The sequence below is a fragment of the Corapipo altera genome, unplaced genomic scaffold (genome assembly GCF_003945725.1).
Source record: "Corapipo altera isolate COAL_440 unplaced genomic scaffold, ASM394572v1 59, whole genome shotgun sequence".
Lineage (NCBI taxonomy): Eukaryota > Metazoa > Chordata > Aves > Passeriformes > Pipridae > Corapipo > Corapipo altera.
In genome coordinates, this window is record NW_020884917.1 from 1,034,853 (window position 1) to 1,057,084 (window position 22,232).

General features: G+C 38.7%; 2 protein-coding genes across 11 annotated transcripts in view; one reads left to right on the forward strand and one right to left on the reverse strand.

Annotated features, from left to right (window-relative positions):
* The window catches only part of UBP1 (upstream binding protein 1), a 53,442-nt gene extending 37,662 nt beyond the window's left edge, over positions 1-15,780 (forward strand). For 4 of the 6 annotated variants that reach the window (XM_027655837.1, XM_027655841.1, XM_027655840.1 and 1 more), the window contains 8 exons: positions 6,757-6,860; positions 7,701-7,755; positions 7,945-8,038; positions 9,489-9,579; positions 10,922-11,031; positions 12,412-12,554; positions 13,132-13,183; positions 13,903-15,780. In XM_027655837.1, coding sequence (XP_027511638.1) covers positions 6,757-6,860; positions 7,701-7,755; positions 7,945-8,038; positions 9,489-9,579; positions 10,922-11,031; positions 12,412-12,554; positions 13,132-13,183; positions 13,903-13,940 — 687 coding nt within the window. In that variant the 3' untranslated portion in view covers positions 13,941-15,780. The remainder of the gene's footprint in view (positions 1-6,756; positions 6,861-7,700; positions 7,756-7,944; positions 8,039-9,488; positions 9,580-10,921; positions 11,032-12,411; positions 12,555-13,131; positions 13,184-13,902) is intronic. The other 2 variants (XM_027655839.1, XM_027655838.1) reach the window with 2 other exon arrangements.
* A 219-nt stretch (positions 15,781-15,999) lies between these two features.
* The window catches only part of FBXL2 (F-box and leucine rich repeat protein 2), a 57,032-nt gene continuing 50,799 nt past the window's right edge, over positions 16,000-22,232 (reverse strand). For 4 of the 5 annotated variants that reach the window (XM_027655843.1, XM_027655845.1, XM_027655846.1 and 1 more), the window contains 2 exons: positions 18,925-19,137; positions 16,000-17,940 (listed from right to left, as the gene is read on the reverse strand). In XM_027655843.1, coding sequence (XP_027511644.1) covers positions 17,833-17,940; positions 18,925-19,137 — 321 coding nt within the window. In that variant the 3' untranslated portion in view covers positions 16,000-17,832. The remainder of the gene's footprint in view (positions 17,941-18,924; positions 19,138-22,232) is intronic. The other variant, XM_027655844.1, reaches the window with a different exon arrangement.

Consider the following 22,232-nt stretch of genomic DNA (forward strand, 5'->3'; position numbering starts at 1 on the left):
TCGTTTTGATTTTTCTTTTAAGGCACACTTTAAGGATTTTTTGGCACAGTGTTCTTTTATTAGTTTCAGCTGGCCCTGGGGTAGAAGCAGGACAAAACAGGATTTTATCACTTTCACTTATAAAGCATCTTTTGAAGCTGGTCTTTGAGGGATTTCTGTGTTATTCTTTACCCTATGCTCTCTTCTCCTTCTGTTGTTATTTCACTGAATGATTGTTGCTTATAGGAAGAATAATAAAGTATTTTTAAAAAAATTAAACAAATTCAGTGTCCAGAGTAGAACATGCTGTAGCTAAATGATACCTGGAAATTGTCTAATCTTTTCTTGACAATCTCTTGAAATATTAAGCTTCTATGAATGGAAGCATTACCTTAATTGTACAGAAAAAAAAGCTGAGGTAGGACAGTACTGGACTTCTAATGCCTTTCCCAAAGCACATAAAGGACAATGACCCACAGGCTATTTTGAATAACAGGTATGCACAGCTTTCCAATTCTCTTAATTGTGCAGCTGACTTTTCCTGGTTTGCATTTGCCCTTAATAAAATGTTGTCTTGAGATAATTCGGTGAGTTTGTTCAGACCATTTGGAATTTTATCCATGTTGGACGAAATCCTCTCAGCCTTGCTTACTTGGTTTTGTTTGCAGATTTAACACATGATATTTCCATCATTACAATGATTTTTATCATTAGCAAAATTATTAAAAATCAACAAGCCCATAAAAAAATACCAAGAAACACTATTTTTGCTGTATTCATAGTGGTACCTTGGTAATTGCTACACACTCACTAAACATTGCGTTTAGCTATATAAGTTGAATGTAAACTTGGGTTTTTGATCGATAAAAAGAATATCTGATTTATATCTTGAAGGCCAACTCATCAGGCATTCTTCTCTTGTCACCAGACAGTCTTATTCTTGGGGGCCTTCTAAATATAGACAGGGATGATACATGTTTCTACTTGGAGCAATTCTGTCCTTGCAAATCTCTCTTCCCAGACTTGGCCGTCAGAAGCTTTGGCTGTTACCAGACTTCCCTCCTACATGTAGATCAGATGTTCTGTTTATGCAGTACAGTTGTCAAAGAGGGGCTTAGACACAAAAAGTGAAGGCCTGTTTCCATACATCTAAGTATGAAAATTGACACTGGTTTACATATTATGTATGATGTATCTTTTTACTTCAGATGTCCTGGGAACTGTAGCTCCATTACAGAAAAACAGTATTGTTTGGTGTATGTTTTTCTTGATGCATTCAGGAGTGCTGGCTGTTACTTAGCCAGTGCTGCTTCGTAGATGCCCAGAAATAATTCTCTGTTACCTTTTCTTGAGTTCTGAAAATTAATATGGATACAATCTATAGTTCTCTTCCTTTTTAAAGCTGTGTATTCTTATCTTCCGCTTACACCTAACCTGTTATATAGGCTGTCTTTTTTATTCCTTTTTGCATCTCATTTTGTGTGTTGTTTTTTTTATTCTGTCCCTCCAAGGTTCTGTTGTTCTATTTGTTGGATATTTCTATTTTTTTCTTTCTTTTTTCTTCCTCTCCCCTAAATGATTACTTCCAGATGAGTCATAATCAGATTTGGAGAGATCAGTTTCTCACTGTGTTTCCTTCAGAAAACATTGAATCTAATATGTTTTCTTTCCAATTTAATTTGTATGGGATTATAACACAATGCAAGGAGTTGAGTGAAGCTTCATTTCTGAACAGCCATTCTGCTCTTTCCTAAGAACCAGAGGGTTTTTTCTAATTAGCATAACCCATCTTTTCTTTACCACTCATTTTTATACAGTGCCATCTAGGTATGCTTTTCCATGACTTCTCTTAATTCACCTGATCTGTCAAAATTCAGTGCATTTGTTGCAGTTTCTGCAGTGCTTATCTCAGTATTTTCCAAACAGACACATAGTTAAACTGCTTGTTAAGACTCTTTTTTCATGCTATGGAGCACTGACTTTCTCTGTAGATATATATGCGCTGGTTTAAAAGTAAACCAGTGGGACAAATGAACCCAACTTGAGAGATTACAAGTCAGAGTTACAATTTACTAAAAAGGTTACAATAAATGCAGTGATACAGAGAAAACCTGGTTTTAACCCCCAAAGACAGATGTATAACCCTGCACCTTGGGACAAGAGCAGAACAGTGTGCATTAGCCCCTGTGCTGAGCACCACGTGGTCCCCCTGGGTGCAAAGTAAAAGGAAAGGAAACCTGTTGGTCCAGAAGATGGCTGCAGTTCTGTTGAGTAATGATCACAGTCTTACCAAGAGTGGCAGTCGCAGTCCTGTTGAAGTTCTGGTCCTCCTCTGGATCCAACGAGTGGTACCAGAAGTCCCAAAACCCCAAGATTATATGTGCTCAGGTTCAGGTGAGAATGTCCAATACCTCCCCCAGGGTGGGGATTTTTACTCTGACTCTGTGAGTCAAAGGATATTTTTGGAGTCTTTGGTAGTGTAGGTCATTGCAGCTGCCTATTATGCCAGTCGGTATGGCCCATTAGCAAAGATGACCCCTCAGGCTGGGTATGAAGGTGCTAATGCCTCCCCGAGGTGTGAAGACAAAGAAACCCTCACAGAGTTTCTTTAACACCCAGCTTGTAGCCTGAGGTGTCAGGATACCCTGGGCAGCTGCTGCAAATGATCCATTATTAACAGTCAGTCAGGAATGACACAGAGGGTGTAGAATACACAGTTTTGGTTATTCCCACATACTGATAAACTGGTCCTACCCCCTAACTGGGACAATATAAAAGGCTACAAACTCAACACTCTTTTCTGGACTGCAGAGGGGATGTTTATTTACAGATGACCTTCATTCAGGAACCATTTTGTGAAGGAAGGCACTTTGTGTTTCCTCTCTCTTAATATATAGAAGACAGTGGTTATGTGAGGCAGAAGAGGAAAAACCCCACCAGATTCTTTCTTTCTCCTGCTTTGAATTTGGAAAAATAGGCAAATTTGGATTGTGGTAGTTGGGTCTTTGAACTTTTTTCTGTCTGCAGTATCTTAGTTGATTTTTATATTAGTGTATAGGATATGTCATGAGCTAGAATATATAAACTACAATTTGACTAAACTTGGTCAAATGGTAATTTTTTGCAGATAAAGGTCATTATAGAGCACATGGAAGTTAGAAGACTTCCTGGTATAGGCCTTGAAATCAATTAGTATATTAAGTTTTGGACATGAAATATTGGAGCAGAAGTTAAATATTTTCTGTAAGTGACTTAAATTTAGAATATAAAATCTTCTAGAGGCTACATGAAGCAGGAAGTGGAGCTGGAACAAAACTAATTTAGCAACATGAGCATAGTATTTATTCAGTTTCAATATCTATACTTTGTATAGCAGTATCAGCATACAGGATATGTGATGTGGGTGACTTCATATTTTGGGAATAACTTCTTCTGCACTCATAACAATTAAGTCTGTATGCACATAAGTTTTTTGCTTTTGCTGGCAACTGTATTGGTTTGGGGCAAACCCCCTGTATTTTATAGCTTTGTTGAAAAAGCTGTATACCATATATGAGAAAATTGATGATCTTTGCTTTCTAAAGATGATTCTGTCTGCTCAAGTATAGTAAGTCTAACTTGGAGAACAAATTAGACTTACCATATTTTGTTTTCATGTTTATTTGGCATTTGAATATAGTATAGAGTTCTTTGTCAAGGTTCAGTTTGAAAAAAAGGCATAAATTTGGGCATATTCCAGTAGATTGGAAGTAGGAAGGGGAAGGACATTGAACAGTGGCTTAGAATTGCTTGAGATTTTGCAGTTCCTCAGAAGCTAGGAACATTCTGAGTTTAGGTGCTGTATATACTGAATCTGGAAAGTCATTCTGTCGTTCTTAGAAAGATTTGTTATCTTCTCTTTAAATCAGTAAAACCATTGCTCAACACTTCATAACTTCATTCATGGCCTATACAGAAGGCTGTTAAAGATTTGAAACCAAAATAAGTTTTCTCCTTCTCATGAATTAATCCACATTTGGAAATCAGACACAGTTTACGGAGTACAGTTGTATCAGTAGTATTGTATCAGTGTACTAGTAATGGAGGTCAGTTAGCCTTGAGACCTCAAACACCTGATCTTTGGAAATTCAGCAGTGTATATTTTTTTGTGTATTGTAGGTAAAGGTATAATGCCAATCCTATTTCTGTTTTGTGATGACTTTTTACAGAGTCGAATGCTTCCTTGCGACAGAATGACATTTTTCTCCTGGTGTTGTGTTCATTGGCCAGGGACTTCAGTATTAGTATCATTATCTTCCTGAATGTCCTTTGCTTAACACAGTTTTGCCTTAGAAATATGAGAAATATCCTGATTGATCAGAGGACGAGTCTGTGAAGTCCAGTGTCCTGTGCCCCACAGTGGGAATGGCAGGTGCTGTTTCAGGGAAGCCCTGCCACTTTCTGTGATCCATTCTCCTTGTAACCACCCAACCCCCCTAGGATCCAGAATCATCGTGCAGGATGTTAGAAAGCACATCTGCTCAGTCTTTTTAGTGTTACTGGATTTGATGCCCAGGCATTTGCCTAATTGTCTTTCTGAACCTGTGGGTTTGTGAAGTGTAGGGCAGTTGTGCATGGAAATGATTCCGAAAACATAATCAGCTCAGCTCGGGTTAATTGCTGGAAGACTTTTTTGTTCCTTGAACCTTTCAGAATTAAGTATCTCAGTGTTCAAATACTCGTTTTTCCCTCCACAACCTGTAAGACAGAAGAAAGGAGAACGGAGCCAATAGGCATGTTGCAGTAGTATATCACTTCTACTTTTTTTTCTTTTTAACCAACTGATTCAGTCTCAGTGGATAGATAGTGATGTTTTTGCTGGAAGAGGAGACTAGGTAGGAAAATGTATTTATGGGAGAAGAGAGGCTACTTGCTTTGGGTTGGCATTCTGTTTCTCTAAATAGTTAAAATTTGCTTCTTCCTGGATTTAAACCCAGAGTTCTGTTGTGAAGAACTTCAGCTGGTTTGAAGGACAGAAACATTACCTGCACTACCTGCCTTGGGAAATGTCTCAAAAGACATTCTCTGGCACCAGTGCATTCTTTGCTGACCCTGAATTTAAATATATGGTGAATAGAATCTTGTTAGGGAATGGTGGCTAAGGATATAGAGCTTGCATCTGTGTGTCCACATAAACATCTTAGGTTAAAATAGAGGGAGAGAATGTCAGAAAATTAAAGAACATTAATAGCTCTTTCAAAATATTTCAGAAGAACAAAGTTAACATAATTATGTTGAGCTTTTATTTTCAGCTTATGGCTTTGGACCACATAATTAGGGAATGAAGGCCTCTTGTAACTACGTATGTGTTGTAGTACATCATCTTTGATATTAACATAAAAAATGAGCTTGAGAAGAGAAACAGCAGATGGGAATATACAGAATAGGAGGAAGAACATGTCATCCTACAAGGTCATAGAGGAGCGTGCTTTGTGTGGGGGGCACTGTTTGTAGGCTGAAGGGTGGCTTTGACTGCATAATCAAAGGCTGTGTATACAGTAGGTAGCAAAAATGCTGGTTTGAATCAAATGTCAGACAGATAAAGAATGTTCCTAATTTTTAAGCTATTTGCCTGCAAGACTTAGTTTTTTTAAATTCTGTGCACTGTGCTGGGGAACTTGCTATCTTAACTCTGACAACTGAAGACTGGAGTCTAGCACAGAAATGTTGTTGCCTCTCTTAGAGAAGATGGCAGCTGGTTGGTGTTGCACTTGTTTACTGTTTACCCTGGATGGCAGAAAGATCTTTCAACACAAAATTGTTGAAATAAGTTTGCATTGATGTTAGTTCATACTTATTCTCCTCCCTCCTCCTCTTCCCCGCTACAAGGCTATGATATAACTCTGGAAATTCCTTACAAGGTATTTAGCTGGTGCATGATAAGCATATCAGAAATCTTTGTTGTTTTAACAGGCATGGTCTTAGCTTACCTCATCTTGGGCTACTTGCTTGTTTTAATTATGTCTTCGAAGATACCAAAATGTGGGTTTTGTTTTAATTTAAAATACTGGATTTTCAATACTATCAGAAGCACTAAAGGTAGCCTTGTTTTGAAGGGCTTAATCATCGTGATTTAAAAAAATACCCAAAAAAAGACTGACAGAATTTGACAGCTGGCTTATCTTATCCTTGTGATGACTTAAATTTGTGTAAAAACTTCTAGCTTACCAAGCAGTTCAGAGAAATCAGTCCATGTAAGTAAACATATTTTAGTCCTACTGTAAACGAATAAAAAGTTTGAAATTAAAAAAAAAATTGTACTGAAAATTCCGTGTGTATTTGATTGCTCTCAGGGCAGGTACATTTATCCACAAGATAAAATCTAGCTTCATAGCTTTACTTACTATTACTGAGCACCTATTGTTGTTATACCTGCAGTTTAAACAGCCTTTTCATCCTGCAGGATGAAAGAAGTGTTTTTCCAGCAGATGGCTGGGAGTTGGTTGGCTTTGTTTTAGACTGAATAATCTGTACAGGTCTTTTGTCAGTTTTACAAATAATACCCTAATTTTTTTAAACAGAAGACAGTATAACTAGGAGTCTTCATGAAAGAACAAGATAGAACTGATTTTTACCTGGAATATCTGCATGTAATGTGTGTGATAGAGGGAATCTTGATTTGGAATTGCAAATCAGAATACTCTGTGGATAAAATCCTGGTTTTAAATTAAACAACTGTGCATCAGAGTAAAGAATGTATTGTCAAGAGAAACTCAAGTTTTAATTCTTTATCTTCAGTGCTCACCGTGGCCTGATACTCCTACAACATTTGTAAACAACAGTCCTACTCCTGCTCCAACTTTTACCTCTGCTCAGCATAATACCTACAGTGTCCCAGACAGGTAGGTTTCTATTCTGTACCCCAATTAAAGATAGCATTTTAAAATCAGTCTTATTCAAAAGTGTTTTCTGAGTACATGCAACTATGTTCTGATTCCATGGGGAGTTGAAAGATCATATTGACCTATATATTCATTTTATAGTATGATACTTGTATCATTTGGTTCAATTATAAGGTCATTACTTCTGCATCACCATTTTTCTTTCTTCCTATATGTTTTTAAAAACAACTTCTTGTTGTTTGTCATATAGCAAATACTTTACCTTTTAACTATTCTAATTTAGTCCTTGCCTGGAAGGACTGGAAACTATTTTTAGCTTTTTTCATTAAGAACAGTTCATTCCCCTCATACACAGTTAATATAATCTGTACCAAAAAAAACCCAGCAATTCACAAGCATTTCAACAAAAATTGCATTGGTAACATTTTATATTGAGTCATTAATTAAACTACTATAACCAAATTTGCATTTGATCCAAAAATGATTTACAGTGGTATTGTCTGGTCTGTATACTGGTTTTTGTCTGCCTTGTATTTTACTAATTCTTCCTCTATCACCCTTCTGAGGCAGTGAAGTGGCCATGTAACCTCCCTTGAGTGTTGGTAAATCTGCTTCTCCAGTGTATAAAGGATATATAAAATAGGAACCAGATCACTTCCATATTGAAGTGGGACGATCTTTCTCTTGAGTTTAACAAGTTTCAATCTATGTGGTGTTTAATATGTCTTTCAGCTGTGATATTTATTGTTTTGGGAATTTCAAGTTATTTTTCAACAACACTTAAATATTCTGGTTCATAAAATTCTAGTAATACTTTTCTTTTTGTTTTTTAATCTGTAGCAATTCTTCCTCCCCAAATCATCAAGGAGATGGAACCTCTCAAGGATCAGGAGATGTGAGTGTTTGCTTTCTGATACTGATCATGGCTATATTTGTATAGTTGTATCAGAACACTTGATTTATACTCGATATTAATAGGTACTGAGGAAGTGTTTAACTGAGGGAAATTTTTTAATGGCTTGGGGTCTGTTGGTTTTGGTTTTTTTAGTATCCAAATTATCATATCCAATCTTGTTTCTTACAGCAGCTTCATCCTTCGGCCACAATCCAGGAAACGCAGCAATGGTTGCTCAAGAATAGGTTCTCAACCTATACAAGGCTTTTTTCAAATTTCTCAGGTATCTGTAGTTTACTTTTTTCTTTCTTGGTGTTAATGAGCAAGTTCTGTGTTGGAAAATAATTCTCTAAGAACAATATGGTATACATATTTATTTACTGATTTGCTTATTAAATAGCAATGCGGTTTCCACTTGTGTTTCTGGACACAAGACATGGCAATAGATGCACTTTGTGGGGCTGTGTTTTGTTGTTTGCTTCTTCAGTCTTGCATGTAATTGTGCAAAGGGTGGGATGACACTACACACCATAAATAAAATTCGTTTTCTGTTTTCTTTGGAGACACATGATGAATGATGCCAGCTCTCTGCCTCTTGGCTTAGCTCGTGCTTCAGTCAGGATTCCCTTTGTATCAGACTTTTTCCCTGGTCAAGGGAAGGTTTATTCTTGTGCTACTGGTTAGTTTTTGATCTGTGCTTCTTGTATTATGGTTGCTAAGCTTTTTCAATAAACTTCAGTACCAAATTCTGACCAAGACTCTTGGAAAACTTTTCTTCTTCATCATGATTATCATAATAAAAGTCAAATACCAGCTGGCTGGTTTTTCTTTGAAGCAAGAGGTGTGGTGTATGTGGCTTTTATTATACTACTTCAGGTGTGGTAATTTTTTGATTACAGTATTTAAGGGCCATGATAAATTGTTTTTGCTGGCTTTTACCTGTGCATTCCTAGATAGTTTGTGGAGTATTTTCACAAATAAAGATTTTTTTTTTTTCCTGTTTTCCCACTCATCTATTACAGTGAGTAATTTTTCAGATGGTTGATTTCTTCATTGACACCTATGCTGCTTCTCAGAAGAATCTTCCGTTTTGTTTTTAGATCTCCTTAGTATCTCTTAGATCTCCTTAGTAAATCTTCAGGGAAGCAGTTGTTTTCACAGATCATTAATTGGCAGCATCTTTTAAAAAAACCCCAAAAAACAAAGCTGATTTTGGATGGAAGTATCCCACAGCCTGGACTTGCCCCAAGTTACTGATGTACTGATTTGTCCACACTGCTTTAGTTATGCCAGCCTTTTAGCAGCATTACAGGAGTGCATTGTTATAACTTAAGTGCACAGAGGACATGAGGAATGAGTCGAGTGCCTGGGGTAATTCACTGAGTGAAAAGCCATCAAATATCTTTGCTCTGTATTTTGCATGTGTTCAAAACAGTCTAACCTGGGTGCCAGCAAAAACCATTGTTTGTCTACAGAACAGTCGTATGTCTCTACAGAAACTGTGTGCCTTGCAGACTCGTACTGTTTCAAAGATGTGAACACTATGAAGTGTAACTGTCCACCTCTGGAAAACAGGTCGATGTTATTTAGCACTCACTAGTGCCTACTCTGAATTTTACTTGTTCCATTTTTATCATGGTGAAGTTTGTTGTTATTGGTTGAAATGAACATAAATTTATTTTAAAAAATGTTTTTATGCTAAATAATAATTAAATCCTCATGTGTTTCTCCAGGTGCTGATTTATTAAAGCTGACAAGAGAAGATCTGGTACAAATCTGTGGTCCAGCTGATGGAATTCGGCTGTATAATGCACTGAAATCCAGGTAATAGGCTGATGGTGAGGTTGTTGGGTGGTGTTCTGTCATTTCCTACAGATGGGGAATTCCAGAATTGGGAGAGCTGAGAAGCTAGTTCAGGATTGACCTTGATGCCTCTGTGAGCTGCCTCAGGAACTGGCAGCAAGACGTTTAAAAATTACCTCCTTTGTAGGCCTCCAGGGCAGAGCCAGGAGAGATGCAGGTGGGCCCTGCTGATTTCCTGATACAGATGGATTTGCTGCCAAGACACAAACCTTGTTGTTCAGGGGAGCTCAGAACAACCTGAGGCTTTTTGAGGTTACAGGCATTGAGTGCTAACACAGACAGCATCCCAGGTGGTGTGTCTGATTCTGTCTGAAATAGGTACTTCTTACCGTTGACCTTTTTAGCAGAATTCTTGTTGTTGCTCAATAGTTGTGTTCCAGAATTACAACAAGCAGCATCCTGATGAACTCTTAATGGATTGAAATGTTGTTTAAATGCAGAAACATCTGAGGGACCACTTATCTTTATATTAATTTAATTTTTGGGGGTCAGTGTGTTACGTCCCGCCCCAGGAAAAAGGGGGTGGAGGGGGTAACCCAGGTTTTATCAATAATTCCTTTGGGGTGGATTAAAGCGAAACGACACTAAATAATCGGTGTTTGAAAACATATATTGACGAGATTTATTTTAACAATTCTGTATTAACAGGCATGCTAGCAGTTTGGGTGCTGTCATACAACAATGTGACACAGAGATAACCTTTGGGGAGGGAAAGAAAATGCATAGGGGAGAGAAAGGCAGGATAAGAGCAAGGGAGAGTAAGGGAAAGAAAAGCTGAGAGTGGACAGATGTATATAGTCACTGCCCACGGGGTCCAGCGATGCTTCCATGTCTGTCAGTTGAAGTGGTGGCCTTGATCTGCTGGGGGTGAAGGGGGGAAGCCCCCATACTCTAAGAAGTTATGAGTTATTATATCACGGGCCATGCCTCGAGCCTCCAACAACTCCTGGGTCTGTGCTGAGTTTTTTTTGTGTCTCGCCCGGTTCCCGCCTTTAGGGAGGGAGGGGCCTGATTGCTCATCAGATGTATCAACAGTCAAAAGCCTGCGAGCTCGGCTTCTTGCCTTTTCAGGGCTTCACACCTTCAGCACTGGAGGGAGGGAGGGGCCCGACTGCTCATCAGAGGTATCATGCAAGTCAAAAGCCTGCAAAAGTCTCCTAGAATGCATAAATCATTAACCATTTCAGTCTCTGACACAGTGAAAGAAAACATGTCGAGTGTACTGTTAGCATAACAAATCTATCAGTTTCTGTATTTCCAGGGCACGTAGGCTTTTCTCTGACATGATTTCCTTGAACTGCAGGTCTATTAGGCCCCGTTTAACAATCTACGTGTGTCAGGAGCCATTACGGAGCATACAACTGGAAAGACAAGATACAGGCAACGGTGAGAGCAGCAACGGTGCAATATACGGTACGGTGCACAACGGTCTCTCTGCACACCATTCCCTGTCTTAAAGGTCTAAAACAAGATAGATGGGAAGGAAAAAAGCAGTGAAGAGGCTGAGTTTCTGTTTCTGGTGTACAGAGAAACCATAGGAAGTTGTATTCACAGCAGTAGTGCTGCTTTAACACTGCACGGGATGAACAGAACCTAAAACCTCTCAAGGTTAAATGATTGGGGGTTTTTCAGTCCATTGATAGAACTAACTAGTTACATGGTAATTACTTAAGGAGCTCTCTAGCTGTGCCTGTTTTTACAGACAAGGTATCTACCATAAAAATGTAAAAGCCAAGTGGAAATAAAACACTTTAATTCTTTCCCATTTTCTGTTAAGAGTTTGCTGTCATTTTCTGTGCAGCTGCAGAAAAACTGTAGAGCCTGGGCAAGGAAAATCAGCCAAGCAGTGTATGGGCTCCTGATTTTAGTATTATTTTTCTGAAACATAGCTGTTGTTTCAACACAGATGGGAACTTATATTATTTGTAAATTCATGTCAATCTTAAAAGAATGGAGCTCCTTGAAATAATTTTCTTGCTCTTGGCTTTGAGAGAAGAGACCTCTCTTCTCCAGCTGAAATCTGTACAGGCTGTTCTGCAACAGTGCTTGTGTATTTTCCATGCAAGCATTGAGGTGGAGGAGGATCTGTAAATAGAATACTGCTGCTGTCAAAAACGTATTTTCCCCCAGATATCTTCAGTCTTTGGTTTGGGGCAGAAGAATGTGCAAACATAGAGCTGCCCTGGGTTTCAAACACTATTTAATAAAGCTACAGAACTGTAAATAAAGCACCAAACTGAACAGTTGCTTTGTCTTACTGTTCAGTTTGTTTGCTGTGCTGTATTTTCCCCTGCCACCCTTCAGCTCTGAGGTGATCTGTAGGAAGTTTATTCAGACAGTTGCAAAAGCCTTTCCTTACCAAACCCCAAAAATCTATATCCCCATTCAAAGCAACAGCATAGACATGTAAGTCAAATGTATTGTATTACCTGATTCTTTTGAGACTGCCCAAAACTACTTCCAAAGCCATCTTTAGGTGACTCTCTAAAAATCCATTTAAGTCTGTTTGACAGGCCTTTTTGTGCAGGATACAGGAAAAAATGCGGAAGTTGCGTTCAGTCTCAGAGCAAACAGAAGCCTCTCCCTTGTCAGAGTTGTGCTTATGACTTTTCCTTGAAAGAAAAGTCAGAGCAGTTCATACTTCTTAATGAGAACAGGAGGAGAGTAAACTACACGTTTTTAGCTTTTAAAACTTTTTAAAGCCTGGTGTGTAAAGAGATTCAGATTTTTTTTCATATAGTTACTCGTTATCCATTAGTACCATGTTAATGTAAATGCTTTTTTTTCTTGTAGTTTATCATGCAATCTACTTAGAGGAGATGGCAGCCTCAGAAGTCACACGCAAGCTTGCTTTGGCATTTAATATTCCTTTGCATCAGATCAACCAGGTTTACAGACAGGGTCCCACAGGCATCCACATTCTTGTTAGTGATCAGGTAATGGAAATTTTATTTTCTTGGCATTTATTTATAAATTAGAGTGGAGGATTTTCTTATGCTTGCTTATTTATTACTGGTTTTTTTCTGTTTGATAATGCAGCCTAGTATTTTCTGATATTTTAGAATGTATTTTCCTTTGCATTGAAACAAGCAGAAGGATTCTTTCAATGACACTCTTCGTCTACCTGATTAAATTGAGACTATGATGAGAGAGGCAACTGGTCTGTATAGGTCTATATAGTTCATCTATATAGATGCTGCAGTAATTACTTAGTATGTATTTATTTTGATCATGCCCAAAGGCAGGGAGCATTTAAATACTGCTGAATTCGGCTTATTCAGGTGTCTACTACACAGACTTGGAGTTCCGAAACCACAGCCAGCAGTAATGGGCTCCCAACTGGTTACATGAGTAACAAGCAGTAGATTTTAATTTGGTATATATATTGTATCACTTCAAGGAAACAAAAAATATGCAATTGCTTATAAAAGGCTGTGTTTAGTATCTGATTTGGTGTTTTTTTCAGCATCGATCTTATTTGGGAGGGTTTTGAAACTTTTTTTCTTTTTGCAGATGGTTCAGAACTTTCAAGATGAGAGTTGTTTCTTATTCACCACAATAAAAGGTATGTTGTCTTTTCTGACAGTCTAGAACTTAATTGTTTATTCCACCAAGGAGCCTTCTTTAGAGCAAAAAATAAAAAAATCTGTACACATAGTGGCAGAAAATAACCGAGTTCTTCGAACTGTCTTGGTTAGAACTTTCACCCTCTGTGTAGCACCTCAGTCATTTCTCCAAGGTTTCCAGTTCAGTACCAGTGCAGCATTTGGTAACAAATCTCATACAAAACTCAGTCAGCCATCACAGTGCTTGCTGCTGATAATGGTGATGTTTCAAAATAATTTAAAATCCTGGCAGTGGTACCTCTGAAGTTCAGAAACTGAATGTTAACTGAGTCATGAGAGTCAGCAGAACAGAGTACAATGTTCTGTTCTTTCATTACTAGTCAATAATCATCTTCCGTGGGTTGGTGTGGAATCCCACAGTTCCTTAGGAGTCCAGTTTATTTCTGGTGAAAGGTGCCAGCAAATGGCTGTAATCAGTGGACAAGTTTGACTCTGTGCAGACTTTACCTACAGAAACTGTCCAAACTTTGAAGATCCAATTACAAATCATTAATCATAACATCTTTGTTTAGCACAAGCAGAAAATTTTCAAAAGCTATTTTTTTGCTGTGGATGAGCTGTACTTTTAAAACCAAGTCCATACTTTGGTGTTTTGGTGCCTTGGCTCATATTTTTATGATTCTGTTTAAGAAAGATTGACACTTTATTCTTTTTTCAGCTGAAAATGGTGAAGGCTTCCACATAATTCTGAAGTGACGTCACACAATTGCTACACTGATACTCCAACGCAGAATGAAGTCCTGCCTAAAGATTATGAAGATCATCCAAAACCTTAGGATCTAACTTCACTGTATAAGATGTTTCATATTGAAAACACAAAATGACCTTTCTAATGAGCTGTTTGATAGGTGAACTTTCTTATCACTGCCATAGCTAAGTGTCCTCATGAGAGGTATAATGCCATGACAGCTTACGTACAGGCATGGAAGACAATGTAAGCAGAGGTGCTTGCCCTTTACTGAAATAAGGCAAATTATGGCCAGTAGATACAGTTCATAGAAGCAGAGCAGTGTTGCTTTTCTATTATCTGTATCCAGTTGGAGATGAATGTAAACTTATTTGGGGGCATTTACCTTTCTGTGCCAGTTTGTCTATTACGTGCTTGTACCTTACGCTGGTTTTATTTTTTGATGTTAGCAGAGCACATGCTAATCTGTGTGGAGATGAGTAGTTAAGGTGATAGTGATCAGGTTGTCAGGTCTTTGAGAGTAAAGCTGTCAAAACAGCTTCCCGTGTAAATTGTGTATAAGAGTGTATGTAAGAAGTGTAAATGCCAGAAAAGGGCTTTTAAGAAGCCCTAGACAGATGCAATATATGCATGCAGCAAACTGCATTATCAATAGTACCTTATTGGAGGGTACCAAGTAATTGTGTTTTGCTTTAATGAATTTAATGGAAAAGAATTGCCTATGCATCCTTTATGTTTAGTTTCGTAGGTTCTCTGCGGAGCACTGCTGCAGTTTAACTCTTTGCTTGTAAAATTGTGAGTTTTAAAAATACAGCAGTGAGAGGTGGGGTTTTCTGACTTAGTGGAATTATGCTGATGAGGGAAGATGACCCACTGGCACCACAGGGCTGTCATAGCTTTCAGCAACATCAAATAAATTGCTTAAGAAACACTAAATACACACCCTGTAAGTCTCCTTCCCAGCAGTGAATGTCCTGCTGGAGTTGCTATTACGGACAAACATCTTCTTACCTGTTCTGTTGACCTTTCTCTGCCCTCCAGTCCATACTGTACACCTGTTACAGTGCCTCTTCCATATGACCAAATACTCACTTTTCTCTGAAACAGGCAATGTGCTTTTTCGGTATTTTGGATATTTCTTGTACAGTCATGGCACAGCATTTCCTAGGGTAACATTAAGTTTCAACTGGTTAGGTACTTAAAGGGGAATATTTCCAAACGTGTTGGGTGACAGTTTCAGAGCTGTCATTTTGTGCCTTTGGAAAGTTCCACCTTGATCTCTGGCTAAAAGCTTGGGAATAGTTTTGCTTTTTATGCTGCAGTGTTCCATGTAAGCAACTACTACAGCATGTAAAAAAGCAACTTTGATTTTTTTTTTCACTTCCCCTTTCATAACTGGCATAAGTGCTTAGCAGAAAAGCTTCTGAAAGCTGTAGCATTTTGAAAACTTAAATTCATCAAACCTAGAGGGTTTTTTCCTATTTTTGTTTGGTTTGGTTTTTTTTTTTCTGCACTGAAAGTAAAGTTTTATGTACTTACTTAAACATTTCTGACTATGAGTTGTTCATCTTTGGGTATTGTTTGGTCCTAGTATTTTCTTGAACTGACACTTGTGTCTTTTTAATTCACACCACATTCAAATCCAAATGTTTTATAAAAGTGGAAATATCCTTGATTGGAAAGTATCCAAATATCTAATTTTAAAAAATCTTGAAAGTTGTACAGTAGTTTGTCCAGCTCACTTGAAATTGGAATTAAATTATGGCACCAGCAAATTGCTTTTGTTTTTTAATAAGATGTACACATTTCAATTTAAGTATAATAAATGTTTTTCAATAATTTTGTAAATGTGCTTTTCTTTTTACTTGTTTTCCCCCTCACACGCATTACAGACATGTCCACTGTTAAGACTCAGATTAATTGCAAGATCTGCCCTGGCACTAATGGTATGTAAAGGCAAGGAAGGGAAGTAAACAAGCTCTGCAGTGTGTCCTGCACCCAGCACAGTCACCCAGATCTTCTGCTTCCAGTAGCAATCTTGGGTAGATTTGAAATAATTGCAACAAATTCAAGTTTGACATCAGCTGATTGTTTATTTAAGTGTCCTATATCTGAGTAGGTTCCATTTGTTTTTGTACATCTTTAATGCAATGGACTTTTACAAGGTTCATTATGTTCTTAGAAAAAAATGAGCCAACAAAAGGCAACACATCTTGACATATTGGTACCATTGACTTTCCTGGTACAGTTGAAAATAAAATCTGCTTAAAACTCTCTTATTACAATAGCAGTGTCTTCATGGAACTCTAGGTGTACGATTGTAACAGCACTCCACTACTGTGCAAAAGAAGCCCAGATTGGCTTACTTTGGAGTAGTAAAGAAATCCATGTACTGTACTCTAAGCTATAATTTAACCCCGAAGTTGAGGTCTTAATTTACTGTCCCCATCCTCTGTGAATCATGAATGCAACCCGGCTGTTGCTGTCCATAGAAGTCTCATGTTCCCACTCCTTTTTAGAAGTAGCTTAAAATTTGGCGGGGGGACGGGGGGGAATTGCATTACTATCCAGTAGTAGCTTTTCCAACTGCTTTTTAATTTTCCGTAAACACAGGCCCTGAACTCTTAAAACATACACACACACAATCAAACTTACACAAAAAAAGCTTTCTGAACTGTCAAGTAGTTTCTCTCAGATAATTAAGTTGCTTAATATAAAAAAGTTTATCTAATCCTCTAGCACTGAAAAACTAAGGATGAAAGCATGGCCTTAAGAGTTAATACATAGATTTCATCATTATTATTATCATTCAGAAGTTGACAGCTTCTTACCCACCCCAAACATGAAGAGTTGGGCTTTTACATTTGAAAACCACAGGTTTGGTTTGGTTCAACTCCTGCCTACAGAGTTTGTCCTATGCTTGTCCCTAAAATGGATGGGACAAACAGCTTGAATTCCTTGCTCCGTTGTATTTCCTGTAGCTGAACCTGGTTTCCATTCTTCACCTGTAGAACAGCATCTATAATACATCCCTCTTCCTAGAACTGCTGCATCCTTTCCTTACAAACCACAGAGGTAACTGAGGACACACAGGAATGGCGTTACAGTCAGCACCATGTATGGTTGTGGCAGCCAGTTACAGTAGAGTGCACAAGCTCTACCACAGTGGATTTCTTACCCCTGTTAAAGGCCGATGGCTTTGGGCATAAACGTGCGTTTGGTGACGGGCAAGCTTTGTACGAGCATAGTTCAACTGAACCAAGTCCAAAAACTTGGGAAGTATTTCTATTTATATAGCTATCTTGAGGTACTATCTTACCTTTTGACATTACCTATTATGTCCTGTTATGTAATTAAATATGAAGCTGAATCATGAAAAAGAATAAGCTGCTGTTTCACTGTAAGAGCTTACGATTACTTTGCATTTTTTTGGTCAACATCTGCTAAAGCTGATTTGTCCTTACACCTGATATTTAATCTGTCGTGTATGTTACAGAACAGCAGGTTCAGTTCCTTGGTGTGACGGACTCGAGCCCCACGTTAAGTTAGAACTTCACACGGAGTAGCGCTTACAAATGCAAATTAACTCCCAAGTTTAGTGACCTTTCACCAAGTGGCTGCTATGCTGCAATGCCCACACGTTTTACACGGTACTGCAGTTCTCATGCCAACAGAAGGAAGGAGTTACTAATACAAACCAAAGCATCACCAACTTAATCCACAGCTGCACATTACGTTAAGATTTTTACCTGGAAAAAAAAAGAAAAAAAACGCTTTTCTTGTCACAAAACTGGATGACCAAACACCACCGTTAGGACTGTCAGGAAACTGCCTCCTTCCGCTGACTTGCAGTCCCTTTCTTCACCAACGACAGAATTTTCTGTGTGGTTGCACTTACTGTCAAAGAATAATACAGCATCTGCAGAGGCGCTGTCCACTCCCTCCGACCGAGGGAGGGGGAGTTACTGGAGCAAAGTAAGCATGAACTTTCACGTGAGGTAGATGAGCCTGTGGGTGAAAAGTCTGCATTATAATGGCAGAGAAAGAAACATAACTAAAAAGAGAAAAGTAAAGAGAAGCAGTATCCCTCAACTGCTGCCAACAAGTACTCTCTCATGAAGGTGGGTTAGCTAAGAAAAAGCATCTATACGCTGGATGGTAGCCAACCAGTCTCCTCCTGACATGGAATTCCTCATGTCCCATCCAGCTAAGGCACACCAATGTCTGGACATTCAACTTGCACAGGGCTCCCAACAAAGCACTAATCAGCCCAGACAGCTCTCCATCAGGAGAGGCACGTGTTTTCCCGCAGGGGAGAGAGGGGTGGATCCCTGGCTACTTAAGGAGGACTTGTCTGTACCTTTGTTTCCCATAGTTCTCCTGCTGTTCTCATCCTGGAAGATGGCGTGAAATAGAACTGGGCATCTGCACTCAATTTGAGTCACTACTGGGAATGAGTTTTCCAATTCCAAAAGTGTCTGGACACAAATTTGGGATATGAAGCTGCAGACAAGTTTAACAGCAAGGTTAAAACGCTGCCCCCGGAAGGTAGGCAGTCCCTGACCTAATGGGCAAGGTACACAGAGAAAAGGTTTGGGGCTGGATTCCAGGGCCTAAGGGCCCCACAACCCATCAGACGAAATATCCACGCAGATGTTTTACTATTGGCTCTGTGTCTTAATGTATATTTTAGAATATTTAAAGAATACCACTACACCATCCTAAAAACTGAGAGGCCTGTATTTGAAAAAATATGGAAAGCAGAAGGTAACCTTCATTCCAACAGCAAAAGTGTCATGAGTCAGAAACTGACAATTATTGCTGCTCATACAGAAAAGTTACCTACAGTCTCTAGAGGTGGGAAGACCTAACAGATTGACAGTCAGATTGGCATCCAGCCTTCCTGGCTTGGGATGCCTGTAGAACTCATACAATCTCAAGCAGTATCAACAGCTCTGGTGTTCCCATGGGAACAAGTCAGTAAACACATACTCTGATTCGTTTGATTCCAGCTCGCGTGACTTGCTGACAGTCGTACAGCTCAATTCTCTCCAAGTTGTGGCAGTTCTCCAGGTGTTCCAGAGTCACATCAGTGATGAGAAGACAGTTGTCAAGCTCCAGTACCTGCAGCCTCTCGTGACCACACGTACTGTTGCTCAGGTGAAGGATCCCATCATCAGTGATCAGTTCACAGTGAGATAAGCTCTGAAACAGAGAGGCAAACAATTAACATCACTGGGTCCTAAATTAATCTAGCCTCTGGACATCAGAAGTCCTATTGAATCTCCTTTGTTCCAGTGGTTAAACAGTTACAAATAGTACACGGCTGAAATCCGGAAGAGTAAAAACAAGGAACTGCTTTACTTAACAAAAATAGCCGTACTTGATTTTTACTTTGTTTCGCAAGTTGAGTCCCAAAACATGTCACTGGCAAAATTCCTCAGGCCCCCTTACTCTCTGTGAATGTGGGAATTCTGTTCCAATTGTCCCACACAAGTGCAAACAGCACTGTGCCAGAAACCAAAAACAACTCTAAAGGATGATCAAGAACACACAGGAATAGATGAGCATCTACTCAGGAGTTACTGTTTCATAGCTACCATGAGGACCAAGCCTGTGCAAGTCCACATAGATAAAGAACAATCAGACTGGACTGATTTGCCAAATAATGATTAAAAAAACCCCAAGCTGTGAGCACTTAGCACCTCAGGCTGTATGTACAAGGAGCAATAAACATCTCATAGTGCTACAGGACGAGTCTTTTCTGCAACAGTCAGCATAATAAACAAAAAAATCTGCTCCTCTTCAGAGTGTTTTTTTAATCCTTTGAATTTCAAGAACATGGAAAACATTGCTGCATCTCAGGCACCACACAAAGCACTTTCCTTGTTCCTTGAGGGAATTCATGACTTTTGGAGAAGCACGGATGATGACAACAACGGGAAACAGACATTTCTCAGAGGAGGCTTAAAAACCACTCTTTGTCACCAGTGAAATGAATGCTCTCAAATCTTTCCCAGTAGAAACATGCAGGATCTGTGAACCCTCCTCTTGCCCTGGGCTCTGAGCTAATGCCTTTCTTCATGCTCAGCCCTGTGTTCTGCCCGTACTTGTATCTAAGTCTAATGGTGTCTGGTTCTGAAGAAGCGTTTCCCTGCCCCAAGTTGTTTTTTCCAGACAGCAACCGATGAAGAAACACTTGTAGCAATCCAAAAGCACTTTTTAACTCAGAGCTGCTCAAAAGTACCTCCTGCCAATCATCTGACTGACATGAAAGCTTTCCTGACCCTCGTTACAACACATCTATCCTCTATTTGAGCTGGACAAGGAAGCCTGACCACTACCAACCACTCTCTCTCCTGTACCTGCTTTCTCTATATACATGCTCTGAGCATTTGGTTTGGCTCACAGCCTGGGACCAATCAGCAGCTGCAGGGTTAACCAACGTTTGTAACAGATCTGCTGTTTCAAGGAAGGACAGGAGGTTCTGTGGAGCTGTTGGCTATGGCAGCAGTCACTGGCTAATTAAGAGTATTCCATCCCAGGAAGTAAGCAGCTTATAAAAATCAGCTTTCCTGAGACACAGTATTTGGTACTGAAAGGACAATACAGGATGTACGGCCGAGTTCGTAGAACTTTGTGAAACAAATATGCCAAATGATACAAACTTCGTATTAAACCACATGATTTTTCTGACTTCTTAAGCCTGCTAGGAAATGTTAATGATGTGGAATTTTACAAAAACAGTTGCTTGAAATCTTAAGAACAAAAATATATGGTGAAATTATTTATTTTTTTTTGTTAATACTGAATGCTGTGTATAAATCAAATATGGCCTGACATACTGTGAGAGTAAGAAACAGTGTGATCAACTTAAATGAAGAATTCAACTGTCTTCTCATGTCCAGGAATATCACAAGTATTTCAAAGATTCTCTAATAATTTCAATGTACAATTATTTAACACTTTCGCTAGAAATTACTTTTTAAGTACAATAAGTAAAGCACTTGAGTACTCTGATACTGACAAAGATTAGTAGTTGGCTACAATTGGTCTAACAGTTCTTTTGCCTGTTTCCACCATCTACTGAGTCTCCAAACATCAAAAAACAAATTCAAAGTTGATCTTTGCAACTCCAAAATATTTATTGCAAATACACTTAAATATACGCTAAAGCACAACTACATAAGAGTTTACAGGACCATCAACAGTAGGTGATTTCACATTTGAAGCATCAAGATTAGTTTGTGTAGTGTATTTATCACCTGCTAGCCTTGTCATTTCTTTCCCAGCAATTCTCATTGCTGTTCATGGACAATCTGACTATATATCCTTTCTTCCCACAGGATACACAGATCAACAAAACCACCAGGTTTTCTGGTTCCCTTAGAAAAGGTATGATATTTTACCAAGGCCACACTTCCCTGTCTGTGGGCTGACACACAGAGGCCAGCAAACAGGAGTAGGTTCAGAAAAAAGTCCTTGGAAACTATGAGGTTTTATGGTATCTCTGTTGAAGCACTGGCAGAACTGGTACCAAAGATTTCTTGCAAAAACTGGTCACAACTGGGATTACAATACAAAACCGTGTCCCTTACAGAAGAACAGAACATGTCCCATACAAATGGGTCCACATCTTCTGACAACTCACTTGATTTAACATAAAGAATTATGGTTCAGAAAAGAGGCCAGATGATTAATAAGCAAAAATAAAGAACAACAACAATAATAAAAAATAAAGAACAAGTTCCTTTTTAAAAGACAGTTTTCCTCATGTTGCTACCTTAGTAACCCTGAGTGAGTAACACTAATCATAACACAATTTAATTAAGAAAGCAGCAAACCTTCCTTTAATCCCATCTAAGAACAGATTATACAGATACTTGTTCTCTCACATAGATCTAAGTAATACATAACAAATCTACACTTATGGGACAACTAGCCCTAAATACAGGAGCTCCTACTGTAAGGACAATCTAGTAACTTTGGAGTACCTTGACTAAAGAACAGAAATTTATGTCACCTCAAATTGGCTTTGATGATCTGAAAGGTCTAAGCCACCACTCCCTAGAAAACAGTTCTTTGAAATATAGTAAGCAGAGAACCCCACTGAAGGCATCTCAATCCTCCCCAATTATGTTCAAAAGTGAAGTTCAAAAAAACCTTCCATAATTTATTATGTAAATGGAGTCCTTGGGAAAAAAATGCTTGCATGCAAAACTGACTACAGAGTGATTACATTATCTTCTCTAGGTGGTTTTGTTTATTCAATATTTGATGTGAAGTGTCATACTCCCTAA